This window comes from Prionailurus bengalensis, chromosome A1 (genome assembly GCF_016509475.1).
Source record: "Prionailurus bengalensis isolate Pbe53 chromosome A1, Fcat_Pben_1.1_paternal_pri, whole genome shotgun sequence".
Taxonomy (NCBI): domain Eukaryota; kingdom Metazoa; phylum Chordata; class Mammalia; order Carnivora; family Felidae; genus Prionailurus; species Prionailurus bengalensis.
The window spans coordinates 212,192,307-212,209,927 of NC_057343.1; the positions used below are offsets into that span (position 1 = coordinate 212,192,307).

General features: G+C 38.8%; 1 protein-coding gene across 1 annotated transcript in view; it reads right to left on the bottom strand.

Moving 5' to 3' along the window:
* Positions 1-17,621, bottom strand: part of LOC122494681 (sperm flagellar protein 2-like) — a 189,668-nt gene that overhangs the window by 138,257 nt on the left and 33,790 nt on the right. The window contains exons 7-9 of the mRNA XM_043600038.1: positions 14,885-15,071; positions 7,128-7,316; positions 915-1,102 (exon numbers count right to left, since the gene is read on the bottom strand). Of these exons, the coding sequence (XP_043455973.1) occupies positions 915-1,102; positions 7,128-7,316; positions 14,885-15,071 (564 nt within the window). The remainder of the gene's footprint in view (positions 1-914; positions 1,103-7,127; positions 7,317-14,884; positions 15,072-17,621) is intronic.

Sequence of the window (17,621 nt, forward strand, 5' to 3'; positions counted from 1 at the left end):
AGAAAACAGTGGGTTCTCAAGAAGATCTTAGTTTGGGTAATTTGAGAGGTGTACATATTTAACTGGGTTGCCTTATCCTTGTCCTTGCAGAATTACTTTCACTGAGATACACTGTGATATCATTCTCCTGTAACTTTCAGCAAAGAATATCATAAGAAATAGGTCTATGAGGCCAGATGATACATTTGTTTAAAAGATCTTGCTGAGAACATTCTCCACTAGATATACTACACTATTCAGTGTACCTTACATGAGTGTGTCACGTGAGAGAGCTATTGTTCTAAATTTAGTGCCAAGGAAAGTTTTGTATTTTGTAATGAACTAGAATGGAAAATGGAAAACACATGGCAGATTGTATTTCCCTTTTTCCTTTGGCTACCAGGAAGCTCAGATAAAATTTGCAGCTCAGTTGCAGCCACTGGCAAATCTGCTGCCAATATAATTGTGTTCTAATTTATCTTTTGTTCTTAACTTTCTCCTTATTTTGGATTTTCCTTTGTTCTTATTTGGCATATTTTTAATATGTTTTGTATTATTGAATATTTCCTTATAAATACATTAATTCCTTTTAGAAACAAGGTACAATGAAAATAAATAGATTTAATGACTAGTAATTTTTAAATAATTCCAGTATTTCAGAAAGTTCCAAGTGTGTCAAATAAATTATTATAGTTGTCTTTGTAAATTACTGTAAATTTAGACACAAAGTTTAAATGTTAAAAGACATATAAATGCACCTTAAATAAGGCTATTGAGTAGGTGAATTGAGTCAATAATCCAGGTATCCTGGACCCCACTTCTTAGTACTTTTTTCACGAAAAAATTTGTCTTTTCTTATCAACTGGGTGTCTACATACACAATCACCATTTTCTGTGATATCTGTACTGTAATGATTGTAAAAAGTAACACTTACTTATCTGTCAACATTCGGTAGTCTGCCACTTTAGTGGACAAATCAAGTATTTGATCCAAAATTTCTGCACATATTGTATAATGCTTTTTGTAACGAGCTTGAGCTCTTTCCACAGCAATCTGTTCATGAATTTCCTTCTCTCTGAGGGCTTGCTCCTCAAAATCAATCTTGGCTTGTTTTGCCAAAGCCTAAGAAGACAGAGACATGTTTGAGTCAATGTAATTATGCGATGATTCAAATGAAAATAATGTTATAATTTCAATGGACAAAAAAAAATCTCTAAATAGAATGAAACCTCCTTTTACATCAAGAAGAACTTAATCATGAAGAACTTTTTTCCTTATCAAGTACTGAGTATGCTGGCAATGACAATATTGGAAATATTCCACTTTTATCTTATCTTATCAGCAAAACATATTACAGAGAAAAGTGGTCCAACTGTGGAAAGCCCAACATAGATTAACAATAAATTGGATCTTAAGTGTGTAAAAAGAAGCCTTGAGTTCATGGCTTGCAAATCGTCAGAGCCAGGGATCACAGAGAAACGGGCAAGCCTATGCCACCCTAGCATCGTAGCCCCTTCGAACCCATCTTAGGAGCCTTAACTGGGCACATCTGCTCCATTCAGCTGATGCCCTCTGTCTTGGAGTGAGAGAGTTCTAGGACACTGATTTATACTTAGAAAATGTTTTGGAAATTCCCTGATATTACTGGCTTGAGTCTATCACACACGCGCCAACAAATGTTAAATGCGTTTAGACAACCAAAAAACCCTTCTGCTGTTACAGCCTTTATAAATCAGTAAAATTCACTCAGAGAACATTTATTTCTGCAGAAAGTAATGAAATACTTAGAGTTTATCATGACCCTCTGCTTGGTTTGCACTATTATATTGTTCAGAGAAACACTTTCTTCACATCAAGTACAAAGGTCAAACTCAGCATGACTAAATGTTGCTTTCAAACAGCTCAACCAGCTCCTTGAGAAATTCTATCCTGTGCTAACATGCTCCAGAAACAATACTTGCCTCCTGTAACTTAACCCGCTGAGTGTAAAATGAAGGTGAACTTGGGTCTTGGAGGAGCTGCCATCAAAGTCAAGCTCCAGCTTGTGTACAGAAGGCAAGTCCTAGGCTCCCACTCAGAGCCCCCCCTCAGCCTCCATGTCCTATAAGTGGGGGTATTAATAAGACTAGGCCTGCACAGAAAAACTCACCAAACCATCCTGTCGGGGAAAATATTTCCTATGATACTACTCACACATGACTCAAATGCCTGACAATGCATTGCTTTCGTCCACTGAACCCAATGGAAGTTTCCTTTGCTTTTGTCGTTGTTTTATTTTGTTTGTTTTTATGGGGAAAGGGGTTGGACTGGGTGACCTCTGAGGTCAGTTCTGTACGTTTGGCAAGTTCGGGAATCACACCAGAATTTGTCCCTGCTGTATCGTTCTGCAGGCCCCGTTTTTCTGGGGCAAGCATATAATGCAAGTACAAAGCTTTAGGGCAGGCTTCATGACCTGCAAAGAGGTCAGAGGAAAGAGGAATCCAAAAGAAAAGCCGTAACTAGATGAGAATTTACAGAGACAGTGACAGCAAAATGAGCTTGGGAGGCCGCTTTACTGCAGAGTGCCCATAAGGCCTGTGGAAATGTTTACGGAGTGACAGGCCTGGAGCCTTGAAGAGAAGGGCAGAATGTCCCCAGCAGGAAGATAGCAGCCTTCACCTCCGAGCTGTCTCCCTCCAACCCTTCCTTCCAACCCTTCCTTCTTTTTAGCTATCAGTCTTCTACCTTTACCCCACCTCGCCTCCCTGTGCTAAACCCACCACAATTTCCTGTCCCATTACAGCAAAGTGGGTTGAAGCCCTAAAAAAAAAAAAAAAAAGAAAGAAGGGAAAGGAAAAAGGAAGTCTGTGGGAGGTAGTAAATCTCAGCGGTTACGAACCCAGACTCTCGAGTCTGACAGAGCCAGCTGTGCTCCTGTCTACACCACTGACAGGCTGTGCGACCATGAGGTTTCTAAGTCTCATTTTCCTTCTGCGTAAAACGTCGATAAGGAGAGCGTCCACTTCAAAAGGCTGTTGCGAGAATTCTATGTGCATGTAATGAACATAGTTCAATGCTTGACTCACGGTAAATACTCATAAAAGGTTAAATATTATTATAATTAAGTACTGCTAGTAATAGCAGGTGGAGCAGAAATCTGAAATCAAAAATTCTTAATATAGAATAGATGCCCAATTACCTTAAAGAAGAGACAAACAGATTTAATCTAAAATCAAAACCAAACCAGACAAAAACTGATGATGGAAAACATGAAGTTCTCTCTCTCTCTCTCTCTCTCTCTCTCTCTCTCTCCCTCACTCACTCGTGCTCTCTCTCTCCCTTTCTGCACCAGCACCCTCTATGCTTTCTTTAAATGTACTGGACATTGGCCTAAGCCCTGGGGAAACAGTAGTGAGCAGAAGCAAACATGCTCCCTTCCTCAGGAGCTTACATTCAGTGGGGGGTGGGGGGACAGTGAAAAAGCCACACAATGACTGTATTCTTGCACAGTATAAGTGTCACCAGGGAAGGACTATGGGATACGGTGCATAACAGGGGGCCTGAACTAGACAAGAAGTGGCAGGTGCACAGAGCTCTGAAAGATGAGGATTCGCTGGGGAAAGGCATTTGGGAAGAAGGAGAAAGGCAGAAGAAATGACTTGTTCAGGATCAGAGAGCAGACCAGTGTGGCCAGAGCCTGGGAGACAGAGGGGTACAAGGTATGAGCAGGGATCTGGTCAAAGGGAAGCCGTGGGTGGGTTTTTGAGTGTGAGGGCAGTGGTCAAATCTGAGAGGCAAGAAGATTCCTCTGGCAGCAGAATGGAGAATGATCTGGAGGAGATGGAAGTAGGGCAGGTCATTTGTAGAAGTTATCTCTAGCTTCCCCTTCATTTTTAACAGGCAGGCAGATGTCTTTTTAACTCCTGCTTTAGGGAATTTCTGCAAGACAAAAAAGCAGAAGCTGCAGGAAACTCCTCTTCACTTTAAAAGGCCATCTTCAAAGGTGAATTAATCTAGGTCACTCAAAGAGAGAGCAGAGAAGGGAAGCTTTTGAGAGCAAAGAGAAAGAGGAAGAGAAAGTGCTCCCTGGCACTTCCTGGGGAGCAGCAGAGCCTCAGGGGGAACACATGAGGGACCAACAGAGACTGGAATCGCCTCCGTGAAGACATGTGCCTCATGTGTGGGCTGGTAGCTGAGGCCTCAGAGGCAACAAGCTGGACCTGGGCCTGATGACTGCAGAGCTTCCCTGATGACGTGGCCTGTGACCTGGGGCACCATTCGTCTCTGTGGGCAGAGATGGGCTGCTGGAGTTTGAGCTCAGGTTGATTTAAAGAATATAGAAAATGGTAGGTTCTTGCACACCCCAATTGTAGTTGCTAATTCATAGCCTCTCAAAATGGATGAAGGAGGCCATTGCAGTGGTAGTAGTAGAGACTGGGGTATGGTGTAGACATGGAGAAAAATGGGCAAATTAAAGAGATAGTACATGAAATCGACAGGACTTAGTGATGTTCTGGATATGGAAGAGAGGGTGAGGCAGGGTTCAAGTGGACCCTGAGATTTTACACTTGTGTAACTGAATAAAGGGTGTCGTCATTTATTGGGATATAGAAACTTGAAAAAGGCCAGTTTAGTAACAAGGGTCATAAATTTGGCTTCAACATGTTGAATTTGAGGTGTCTCTGAGACATCTGAGTAGAGATGTCAGGAAAGCAGTTGAACACATGGGTCTTTACCGCAGAAGGCAGAGATATAAATGCAGGAGTCATCTGTCTACTGCAGTGATTACACCCCCATGGTTGTGGATTAGGAGGTCCTCTGAGGAAATAACATAGAGGAGAAAAACAAGAGGCCTGGGACTAAGCTTTAAGGAATCCCGACGTTAACATTTTGGTATTTGAGGAGAATGAGCTGGCAAAGAAGGGGAAGCCAATGAAGCAGGAAGAAAAGCAGGAGAGCATTTCTACAACGGACCTCAGCAGAAAGGGACCATGTGAGAGCAAAACAATAATTAACATTATATCATTAACGGTCCGTATCATTAGCACACTTAAAATCTTTAATACGTTTAAAAGTACTTGGAGAATTTTCCCCCTTCTTCCACCACAAACAATAACAAAAACTACAAAAACAGAAACAAGTTATAAAAACGATTTTAAAAACTCTCTTCTTCACAAAAGTTGAATGATTTGCTGTGGGTAACAAAATGGATTTTGTTTATTTAGTGCATGATGCTGGAAAGAAAAGGTCTGTTCCTTTGGCAAACTCAATTCAACATTTATTTCTTTGGCTCCTACTTATACACCAGCCACTGTTGATGTAGGAGGTGATAGATTCAATGTTTGTGGAGGTAACCTGTGAAGTCAAGCCGTCTCACAGACAGGAGTGCCAGAGAAGCAGACCCTCAGCTTTAGGGAAAGGTAATCATTGTGAGAGGAAGGGATATAATTTTTTTCAGATGCCTCAGAACCTCACAGTTCTGGTCTCTGAGGCTCTAGCAGGCCTGAGCATTCCAATCCTCTGAAGTTAATTCAAGGCCAGGTAAAGAAACAAGGAGGGAATCCTTCTCATCACAGTGGGATCAGTCCTACTATAAAGGCTTTACTATTCTGCACTTAATTATCTGGGCTTGAAGCAAACATATTTTTCAACAGGCACTTAGGAAGATTAGTGAAACGCTATTTCTAATGCAAGCAAATGCCATTCAATCCATTCAAGTTTACTCTTATAAAAAAAAAAAAAGAGGGATGAAACCGTTATCCAGATAATTCAGCTCTTTAAGAGGACACTTGAGATCAGTGTCCCTGAGGCTCAAATTCATAGAGGTTTATGGTTCTTCACCCCTACCCCTAACATTTCAGCTATGTCTGTTCTACAAAGGCAAAAGCACCATTTCCCTGACTCTCCAAACAGTATTTCTAAAAATCGCAAAATTTTGGCAAAAGCTGTATTTCATTTTTGTGGAATATCATCGTGGAAACCATGAGACTGATAAATAAAGCATTCCCTTCCTATTTTTTGTAAGGTTTTCTCTTCTGTTCAGCCTAGTTTTGTGAATATTTTATGGCAGTAAAGACAGGCTATTGAAAATGCCACTGACATGAATTTTGAATTTCTCCAGTCAAATCTAGACCAACAGATTGAATAAATTTGGGATATCTCCAATAGAAAATAGGCAAGAATTAATCTATACAATCCATTGATAGAACAGATTGATTTTGATTATTAGAGCCATTATATATACATAAAGATAAGGAAAAATATTAATGTATTAAATAATTGAAAGATTAGATATTTTGATTTCCGGAGCTATAAAAGGACCTAGACACAATACCATAGTAACCAAGAGCACACCTATCATCTGGATCTTGGTATCTGTGTACTATTCTCAAATGCAATCAACCAGAGTACCCTGGATAAATGGTTTGTTTTGGAGGAAGGAATAATACAATATGGACTTGATATAATCTTGTTTTTTCAGAAAGAAAGGAATCATTTAGTAAAGACTTATGGTGTCTTATTAAAAGGAGGCAGCTTAAAAGTGCTCTCACTGACTGAGAATATTCACCTAGAATAAGAAACACCAATACCATTCTAGTAAACTTAGCATACTGTAAAGAAAAATGAATTCTGTATGCATCCAGAAAAAGAGAGTAATGACACAATTGAAAATTAGATTATCATTAATCTTTTTGATGGTAACACTTTTACCAAAAGAAAATGGAATAATGTATTTAATAAATTCAAGGAAAGAAAATGTGAACTAAGGATTTTATATACAGCAAAACTGACAATCAGGATAAAAGACATCTACTGTTATCAGTATACCATACATAATACCCAATACAATATATAGGGAATATTGTTCCCTGACCCCTTCTTGAGAAATGTACTAGAGAATGAGTTTCAGGCAAGCAAAGCAACCAGAGAGATGTGAACATAAAGATGGGTGGTGAACATCAAATATTTGTGAAATCAAGACTAAAGGGAGAGTGTAATATGTAGAATCTCTATGTGCTGTCAATGTAGTTACAAAAAAATAAAAATGGGGAAATAAGAGAGAGAGATCGTATAAAAAATTGTCTCTATATACAGCTTTGTTTACCTTGACTTGGTGGAAAAAATCAAAAGTAACTTGAGAAATATTTTTAAGGGAGCTATTGTTTACCGCTTCTCGATCAAGAGCATCCTGGAAATCTTTAAGTCGTCTCTCCTCATACTGTTTTTCTCTGAAAATTCTGTTTTGCCATAAAACTTCCTTTTCATGCCGAACATGCATGAGCTGCACAGCGATCCTGCGTTCCTGCTGGGACTGCCGCATCAGCCGGTTAATCAGCTGCTCTTCCCGAAACGCCTCCTGAAAACACCATTGGAGGAGCCAATTATTTGCCAAGGCCATGTCCAAATTTCCCATTGGGCTAAGAAGCCTATGCATAAATAATATCTAAAAGGCATAGTATTCATCAGCACCAATTTCTGCCATTTGATTTAAATTTGAATATGGCAAAAATCAAGTTATAAAAATGAAAATTTCCATCAAATATCGTATGTACAATTTTGGTATCTGGAAGCATCATGATCTTGCAAGTCATAATTACTTTAAATGAATTCTTACTTTGTTTAAAATCCAAAGAAAAATAAATTTAGTGACTGTTTTCAAGATTTTATAAACAAGGGATAGGATTCATAATTTATAAGCAAGTTTTCAGATGTGAAATATTAGTTGTAAAAACAAATACAAGCTTTGGCTGAAGATGGCAGATCTAGTTAGTTGCCAGTGTGGACATCTCAATGCATGAGTGAGGAAAAGCCACAATCTGATGGAATGGGAAGGCTGGAGGACAATCTAAGGGAAAATGACCTGCTTATCTTATAAAATCTCACTGGTTGTAATCTGAAAGAGAAGCTAGATGTATTCTCTTGGTTCTCGTGTCTATTTCAAGAGAACAGAAGGCGAGTCAGTAAGTGAACAGTGGTAAAAAACATTAAACCGGGAATCAGAAGCCATTGCCACCCCAGTTGTGCTATTAACTGGTGGTGTGGTCTTGGACAAGTAACTTGGATTTTCAGGGCCTATTTTTGACAGGTGAAATGCGGGATTTTGGTGGAAGATGATCTCCAAAGCCCCTTTGTGGGGTATAAGCTTAGGAAACCCCCGGGCTTACACCAATGAGTTAACAAGGCATACAGAAATACAAAGTCATAAAATGTTCACACCCGAGTTTGGGTAAACCAGATTGGCACCCCAAGAATAGGGGGATGCAAAGGCACCTCAAGAAGAGGGAGCTGCAAAGGTGCCAGGAATAGGGCGGTGCAAAGGCACCCCTAAATAGAGAGGGGGTGCAGGGCCCTCAGAATAGAGAGGGAGAGGCAAAGGCCTAAAATTGGAATGGCACAAACATGCCCAATACATAGGTATATGAAATAAACAATATTAGACGTTCAGGATGGAAGCACCCCCAGTTTAGTACTATAGCAGAAAAGCTGCTTTCACAGGAGGATAGGCCAGGTTAGGTAAATTGGTGGACTATAGACAGCTGCGCTGCAGGCAAAGCAGCCCAGAGCAGAGATGGTTAACAAAAGAAAAGGTACCTTGTCAACCCTGAGGTTATTCCCCCTACCTGCCTCATCCCCAGGCTGGCAAAGATGAACAGAAGTGCTGCCTCATGTCTACTGTAAACAACCTTCTTCCCACTTCCTGGTACCCGGATTTTGTTTTATATTGACCCAAACTCCAAACACTGTATATCTTCAAAACCCCCCTTTTCCCTCACGTCCCCAAGTTAATGTTCACAATTTCTTTGTCTCTTTGTACATACCCATCATGCTTGTAAGCCTTCTGATCTGAATAAATATGGGACAAGGACCCTTATTCTGGGCTCTTGTCTTTTCCTGGACGTTAGCCATCTCTCGCTTTCAATCCTGCATCCTGCTCTTTTGCTAGACAAGAGAGAACTTTAGACCCAGAGTCTACAACACCCCTTCATGCTCTCATTCTGCCTAAATAGAGACATCATGTGGAAGGAGGAGTTCCCAAGGGGGAAGATGTAAAGGAATACCTAAATATTGGAGTTGCCCACTTGTCTTAAATATGAAATTTATTGTCAAATTGGTTTCCGTACAACACCCAGTGCTCCTCCCAACAGGTGCCCTCCTCAATGCCCATCACCCACCCTCCCCTCCTTCCCACTCCCCATCAACCCTCAGTTTATTCTGTTTTTAAGAGTCTCTAATGGTTTGGCTCTCTCTCTCTCTCTCTCTCTCTCTCTCTTTCTCTCTCTCTCTCTTTTTTCCTTCCCCTCCCCCATGGTCTTCTGTTAAGTTTCTCAAGATCCACATAAGAGTGAAAATATATGGTATCTGTCTTTCTCTGTATGACTTATTTCACTTTGCATAACACTCTCCATTTAACACTGAACAATCCAATTATTTAAGAAGAAAATCTGGCATCATTAATGACATTGTTTCAAATGATCTCTGCCACTATGAAATGGGAGAAATACTGTATATGTTTTCAAAATCTAGATGCAAATAACAATAATGTTCTGTGGTAAATTCCAAAACCTGAACCTGGGAATTATATAAAAATGTAGATGAAATAAAATGTCAACCAAAAATAAGTATGAAATTTTTTGTTAGTGCCACATAGAAGATAAAAAATTAAATTGTGAACAACTTTGAAACATATCTAATCTAATTATAAAATTCTAGAAACTTTAATGTTAATCATTTGTTTCCTTTTGAGATCCAGTAGTGGAGCTGAGGCAGCATGTAAAAATGGCCCCAAATTCTTCAGTTTTCTTCCTCCACATCCTTGCAATGGTATCCCGCAGATATTCTTATCAAAAAGAAGAATCTATTTCTCCACTCTTTAAATATGAGGTATGGGGTACCCATTGAACTTGAATCGACCAATGGGACATTAGCCAAACAAAACAAACAAAAACTTGGGGTCTAATTTTCTTAATTGTCTTGTGACCCCACGACTGTCATCACATTTTCTGGTCTGTTAGAAAATGAGAGACCATATAGAGAGAGGCACCAGTCTTCCCTGCTGGACCGGATGAAGCTCCAGCCAACCCACCAGCTGATGAAAGACAGGTAGGAGATGCCAGCTGAGACCAGCAAAAGGACAGCATAGCTGAGCCCAGCTCAAACAGCCTACTACATTTTGGGGTGGTTTGGGATACATAAGGCATAGTCACAGCCGTATTTTTAAAAAATATGACCTTGATTTATTATTCCAAGTAAGTTCTATAATTAATATAGAGTATATTCTATATTTGGTTGTTTATATGGCAAGGCAATTTAGTTGTATAAATGAGATCTGGTCATTCTGACACTTGTAAAGAAGAAACTGGATTGGTCAGAACTGTTTTGATTACTGCTTGGGTGATAAAACATTATGGTTAGAAAGGGAAAAAGAAAAGGAAATTATTGTTGAATTCTGAGTCACTATTATGGATATGAAGCTTTAGTATGAAGAATCATCAAGTGTATTAAGACCTGCTCTCAAAAGTTGAATGGAAAAGATTTATTTTTTGTTCCATTGTACAAGTAGTTCATATTTTAGAAATAGACTTTTCCAAGAATTTCACTGGAATGTGGAACACATTAGGTGCTCAGTGCAGCCTACAGATGTCCATTTGTCCTGTAACACAGATGAAATATCTTATATCTGCAATGGATAAAATAAAAAATAATAGAAGTCACATTTCTCTCTTTTTTAAATATTTCTTAATGTTTACTTATTTTTGAGAGAGAGAGGGATACAGAGTGTGAGCTGGGAAGGGGTGGAAAGAGAGAAAGTACAGAATCCAAAGCAGGCTGTAAGCTCCAGGCTCTGAGCTGTCAGCACAGAGCCCAAAGCAGGGCTCGAACTCATGAACCGTGAGATCATGACCTAAGCCAAAGTCCAATGCTTAACTGAATGAGCCACTCAGGCACCCCCACCTTTCTCTTTTAATTATACTTGTGGAAGATTTAGACAGAATTACTATCCGAAATACCCTCAATTTAATTACCAGGCCCTCTGCCTCCCCCAGGAGCTGGAGCTACAAGCTTACACTGGTCCATGCCATGGTTCAGTTATCCAAAGGTGCCCAAGCAGCTCTTTTGGAGGAATGGGATATTGTCAGAAAGACCTTGAAGCTAAATATTCAAGCGTATTTGGGTTAAGAAGTGGGGGAAGAGTCTGATGTTCAAATGCCAGTTTCAAGTAAACAATACAGAAAAGGTTTGGGGAAGGTAGACACAGTTGAGTTGGAGTGAATCCCAAGAACCAATCAAGATGCTAGCCAGAAGACCACAGAACCAGTTGGGAGACAAACTGGGTTCATAGTCTCCACTTAAATGCCTATACTAAACTCATCACCTTTCCTTCAGTCCTGGTGCTCCCCCAGTATTTCCCCATCTCTGTTGATAACCAAATAAAACTATGACTCTGTGACCTAAAATTCTAGGACCATCCTAAGTTCAATCTGCTCTTATCATTCCTAATCTCCAATTTTCAATGAAGTGGTCTATTTTAACTCCTATGTATGTTTTTATATCAGCCCTACTCCATTCTATACCTATTGGCACTGCCCCGACCTTAAACAATGTCAGCCCTTCCTTTACCATGCCTCCCCCTCCCCAATCCTTCTCCAAAACTCATCCTCCAAAAAACTCAAAGTGATATTTCTAACCCTAAATCTCATCATTTCTCATTCATATAATCACATTTGTTTATAAATCACTAGGCAAGATAACAACTTGAGCACAGATCTCTGGCTCTCCCTTCACAAGCCCAACTAAAACAGAGTATACAAACCCCAGGGGGACACTGCCACAACTTGGAAGCTAGAGAAGATATTCAGAGGCATTTCTGGTAGATGAAGTACAAATGGAGCCAAAATAAAAGCATCCAGGGCTGACAACAGATTCATGACATGCTCCCCAAAAGCAGTAGGTACTTGAGGGAAGCAGAGGAAATTCTAGCCCTGACAAATGCCATTTTCTCTTTGGAAGACAGAAGGATGGATAAAAAAAAACATGCCACGTTGCACATGGGAATTTCACATTCCACCACTGTGAAACTGTGAAACAGTGACCCTAGTGTCCACTGTGCAGGGAGGTTGGGACATGACACTTCACTAAAGGAGGCGGTAGGAATGGAGGCTCCTTGCTGCATACCCCAGCCTGGCTGTAGGAATAGCATCTTTCCCCAACACTGAGAAGAAACAGTTCCCTTGATGGAAATATCCAGAGCACAAACTTCCTTTAATGTCTTTTAGGTGGCTGGATCCCTGGACAAATCTCTGTCTGTTTGCATATGATATGAACTTATATACAGAAAACTCTAGGGACACCTGAGTGGCTCAGTCAGTAGAGCCTCTGACTCCTCATTTCAGCTCAGTTCATGATCTCATGGTTGTGGGATCAAGCCTTGCATCACACTCCGTGCTTAGTGTCAAGTTTGCTTGGGATTCTCTCTCTCTCTCATTCTCTCTCTGTCTCTCTCCCTCTGCCTCTCCCCCCCCCCCCACCTCTCTCTCAACTATATTAAAAAAAAAAAAAAGAAAACTCTAAAGACTCCAACAACAGCAACAAAAAATATCTGTCAGAACTAAAAAACATATTCACTAAAGTTTTAGGATACAAAATCAACATATGAATATCTGTTGTGTTCCTATATACAATGGATAATCTGAAAAAGAGATGAGGAAAGTAATCCCATTCATTATAGCATCAAAAATAATTATTTATGAATAAATTCAACCAAGGAAGTAAAAGGTCTGTGCACTAAAAACTACAAAACATTGGTGAAATACACAATTGGTGAAATACACACTGGTGGAATTGAGGAATACACAAATAGATGGAAAGATATCTCATGTTCATGAGATTGGAAGAATCAGTAATGCTAACATGTCCATAATATTTAAAGTCACCTACAGATTCAATAAAATCCCTATCAAATTTCCAATAGCATTTTTCACAGAAATTTTAAAAAAAGCACTACTAAAATTCATATGGAACCACAGAAAACATTGAATAGGCAAAACATTCTTGAGCAGGAAGAACAGAACTGTAGGCATCACACTGCCTGATTTCAAAATATATTACAAAGTTATAGTATTCAAAACAGTATGGTACTGTCATAAAAGCAGACATGTAGACCAATGGAATAGAATTGAGTCCAGAAATAACTCCATACTTCTACAGTCAGCTGATCTTCAACAAAAGTGCCAAGGCTACCTAGTGGGTAAAGACAGCGTCTTCAACAAATGGTGCTGGAAAAACTGGATGTCCACATGCAGAAGAATGAAAATGTACCCTTATCTCACACTGTATACAAGAATCAACTCAAAATGGATTAAAGACGTACACATAAGACCTGAAATTATAAAACTACTAGAAGAAACTATAGAGGAAAAATCTTGACATTGGTCTAGACAATATTTTTTGTTTATTTGTTTGATTTTTGTTTTTGTTTTTGCTTTTTTTTTAATATGACCCCAAAAACACAGGCAACAAAAGCAAACATATATAAGTGGAAATACATCTAATTTCATGAAAAGTTTCTACATAGTAAAGGAGACCATCAGCAGAGTGAAGATGTAACCTACAGAATGGGAAAAAGTATTTGCAAATGTATCTTTAGCTAATATCCAAAATATATAAGGAACTCAAACAACTTAATAGCAAAACCCCAAATAAACCAATTTAAAAATGGGCAAAGGACCTGAACAGACATTTCTCAAAAGAAGGCAAACAAATGGCCAATAGGTATACGAGAAGGTGCTCAACATCACTAATTACCAGGGAAATGCAAATTAAAACTATAACGAGATATCACTTTACATCTGTTGGAGTGGCTATTACATTAAAAAATAAACACACACACACACACAAGAGATAACAAGTGCTGGCAAGTCTGTGGAGAAAAGGGAACCCTTGGAAACTGATGCTGAGAATGTAAAGTGGTGTAGCCTTTATGGAATATAATATGGTTTGTTCCTCAAAAAATTATGAATAGAACTACCATTCGACCCAGCAATCCCACTTCTGGGCATATATCCAAAGGAAATTAAATCACTGTCTCAAAGAGATGTCTGCATCCCCGTGTTCGTTGTAGCACTATTCCCAATAGCCAAGATATAGCAAAACCTAAGATTCCACTGATGGATAAACGGATAAAGAAAAATTAGTATATATACACAATGGGCACATTATTAAGCCTTAAAAAAGAAGGAAACTCTGCCATTTGTGACAACATGGATGAACCTGGAAGGCATTATGCTAAGTGAAATAAGTCAAGCATAGAAAGATAAATACTGCATAATCCCACTTATATGTCAATCTAAAAAGTTGAATTTATAAATGTAGATCTTAAGTGTTCTCACCAAACACACAAAAAATTATGTCAGGTGATGGATATGCCAATTAGTTTCATTATGGCAATAATTTCACAAGGTATACATATATAAAATCATCACATTGTACACATTAAGTATATACAATATTTATTTGTCAATTATACCTCAAAAGAACTGGGAAAAAGCTCCCTCTTACCTACAAAAGTAGCACTAGATACACGTCGTTGATGTAGATTTTAGATTTCTTTTTTGTCAGTATTTTTTAAATGTGGGAAAATATACATAAAAATTACCATCTCAAATATTTTTAAGGGTACAATTTAGTGGTAAAAAGCACATTCACGATATTGTATAACCATCACCAGATTTTAGATTCTTCAGTGATTGTTTTGCACAGATTTTTTTTCCCCGAGTGTATTTGCTGTGATGATGTGAAGTTTTTCTGTTGACATTTGATTCAGAGTAACAGATACTAAATAAATAAGATACACAAATGTATGCATAAAAGTCTACATTTTTGCAAAGTTTCCATCACTATTATTCAAGGAATATCTAAATATCTTACCTCTTGTGCTTCGTGGGCTATTAACTGGTCCATTAACAGCCTCCGCCGTCTTTTCTCCCTTTGCTCTCGTGCAAAAGCATCCTCCTCAAGGCGCTTTTGGATTTTTTTAATGTAGTCATCATCCGAATATGTGTTTAATAAATCAGTAGTTGTCTGGCCTGCTGTATCTGAAGAAGGCTTGGAGGCACTAAGGACAACAGTTTTTATTGGGATTTAGAAAAACAGTGTAACCACATGCTGCTACTTGCGACTATGGAGGAAGACCTCGGGGAAAAGGCTCCCTTCAGTGCTCGGTTAACTTATTAATACAAGCATTAAAGCAAATCTTAGAACTTCATTGTGACACCTATGGCTTATAGTTAGATTCCATTCGCTGTATTTCTGGACTCTATGTTGGGAGGTCTTCAGCATAGCCTTAGCATAGCCTTCTTTCTAGGCCTATCGCCTATTTGTTCTTTCACTTATCATGATCTTCACTGAGCCCAGAGATTGGATTTTCTTTCCCTCTTCTGCCTGCTGGCTCTAGGCCTCTTGCCTCCCCTGTTTTGAGTTAAGAGTAAGTACCATATTGATAGCCAAAGTGTCAGGGAAGGCATACCTCCTTAAAAATCAGCCAGATCTTCCAATGTCAGGACACTGAGAGTCCTTCCATGGATATCTCAATCCACTACTCCCCTATGCAAACGCAAGTTGCTCTATGAACTCCCACTAACTTTCTGAATGCTTAGAGCAGTGGCCCCGCTCTAACTGGAAGCTTAGCAGCTGAAAATTGACTTGCTCATCATGCCACACTTGCACCCACAAGACTGACCTAGCCTCTTGCCCAAGTTCTGGAGACCCAAGTAAGAAGACCTACTTCGCTTCTTGTCCCACCTCATGTCCAAACCTAAAGGATCAGGAAGAGCCTAGTGGTCTTACTAACAGAAAGCAAACACACACAGTTTAGCAGGACAATGGTGGCTTAGTACAGAATTTATAGATTCATTCAAAAGTTATCTTTAAAAGTAAAAGATACAGGGGTGCCTGGGTGACTCAGCCAGTTAAGCGTCTGACTTTGGCTCAGGTCATGATCTCCCAGTTCATGAGTTTGAGGCTTGCATCAGGCTCTGTGCTCGCATCAGGCTCAGAGCCTAAAGCCTGCTTCGGATTCTGTCTCCCTCTGTCTCTGGCCCTCCCCCGCTCACATTCTCTCTCTCTCTCCTCTCTCTCTCTCTCCCTCTCTCTCTCAAAAATAAACATTAAAATAAATAAATAAAAGTATGTTTTAAAAAAAGTAAAAGACACATTTTTATGTATATAAGAATCAAATAATCAATTCTCATCTGCATGTCTCTTTACAAAATAAACAGAATACAACAGTAGAATGGAACAAGATATATCTTGTTACCTGCCAATAAATAACAAGTTTTAATATTATCAATAATTATTTTAAATATTATAAGTTATTAATGTATTCAGTTTAAATAGAACTTACTGTCTTATTCAAAAGGCAAGGACACATTATTGTATGTAGCAACTAAATAGTCATCAATTCTTATACAGACAGAAGCATTAAAGAGGTATAAAAGCAGTTAATTCATGTTTAATGAAGTAATAATTGCACGTGTGTAGTGTAGATCACATTGTATTATAGTTCATTTTTTGTACATTTGCTGCTCCCAGATGAACTCTGAGCTCATGAATATCCTATTATACTCCTCTCTGTCCATGTGCTCATCATCCTGACATGTAGTTGATATCTGCTAAATTTCAAATGATGTGCTAAGAAGCACTATACAGAGTAATTTTTTTTTAGATTACACACTGAAATCCTGGTGATTTTATTAGCAGGGGCTTAACCTTCAGTTGTGTTCTGTCACTAAGAGGCACTGAGCAGAAATTGTGTAGCCAGCAAAGCCTTAGGAGGATCAAAGACGAAGTTTAACCCTATTTATTAAGATTTAGTACAATTAAGAACTTATGAAAATTATGTGGCATAACTTTTTAGATCCTTTGTTAAAATTCTTATTATATTTTTACTCAAATGTGTTCTTAGAGTTTGCTTTGGATTGTATATGGGTTAATAGACTTAACATACTGTTTGTCCTTTATTTATCAATCAGTCTGCCCTGTAACCATCCATCTGCTGTCTCATTCCAATTAAAGGCTGAAGAAAGCTACATGATATTTACTTGAATAAATATTCATTTTCCTAGATGTGGGTTTCTTGAGGGCAATGATTATGATTTCTCTATATCTGCTTGTCAGGCCTCCACAGAGTTAATAATTGGGTGTGTAATTACATAACTAGTAATTGGAACCTTGGCCAAATTTGTGTGTATTTAAAAAGTAATTGCTAGGAACAGCCAAAAGTAAATCTATGAATCCAAATGTCAAATCACAGCAGCCAACAATCTCAGCTAAAAAAAAAAAAGTAGCAGATAGCATTTATTGTTTGTTTTAGAAAATAAAGACATTGTACATGTGAGGAAGAAGCAGCCATGGGAACTCTTGCATTGCTCTGAGAAAACATTTCACTTCTCCACAAGAGAAAAAAGATGGACTTTGAGGTGACATCTCTGAGGAACTGTTTCAGGAGCAGGCTGTGAAAGAGGCAGCTGAAGAAATTGCTCCTTCTGGTCAACTTGGGAGATTTTAGCGCTTTCTGGCATCAAGTAGTGTGAAGTTTTTGAAAGGGCCCAGGACATGCTTGATCCTAAGCTAAATATTCAGAATGAACTAATGTAGTGATTAATAA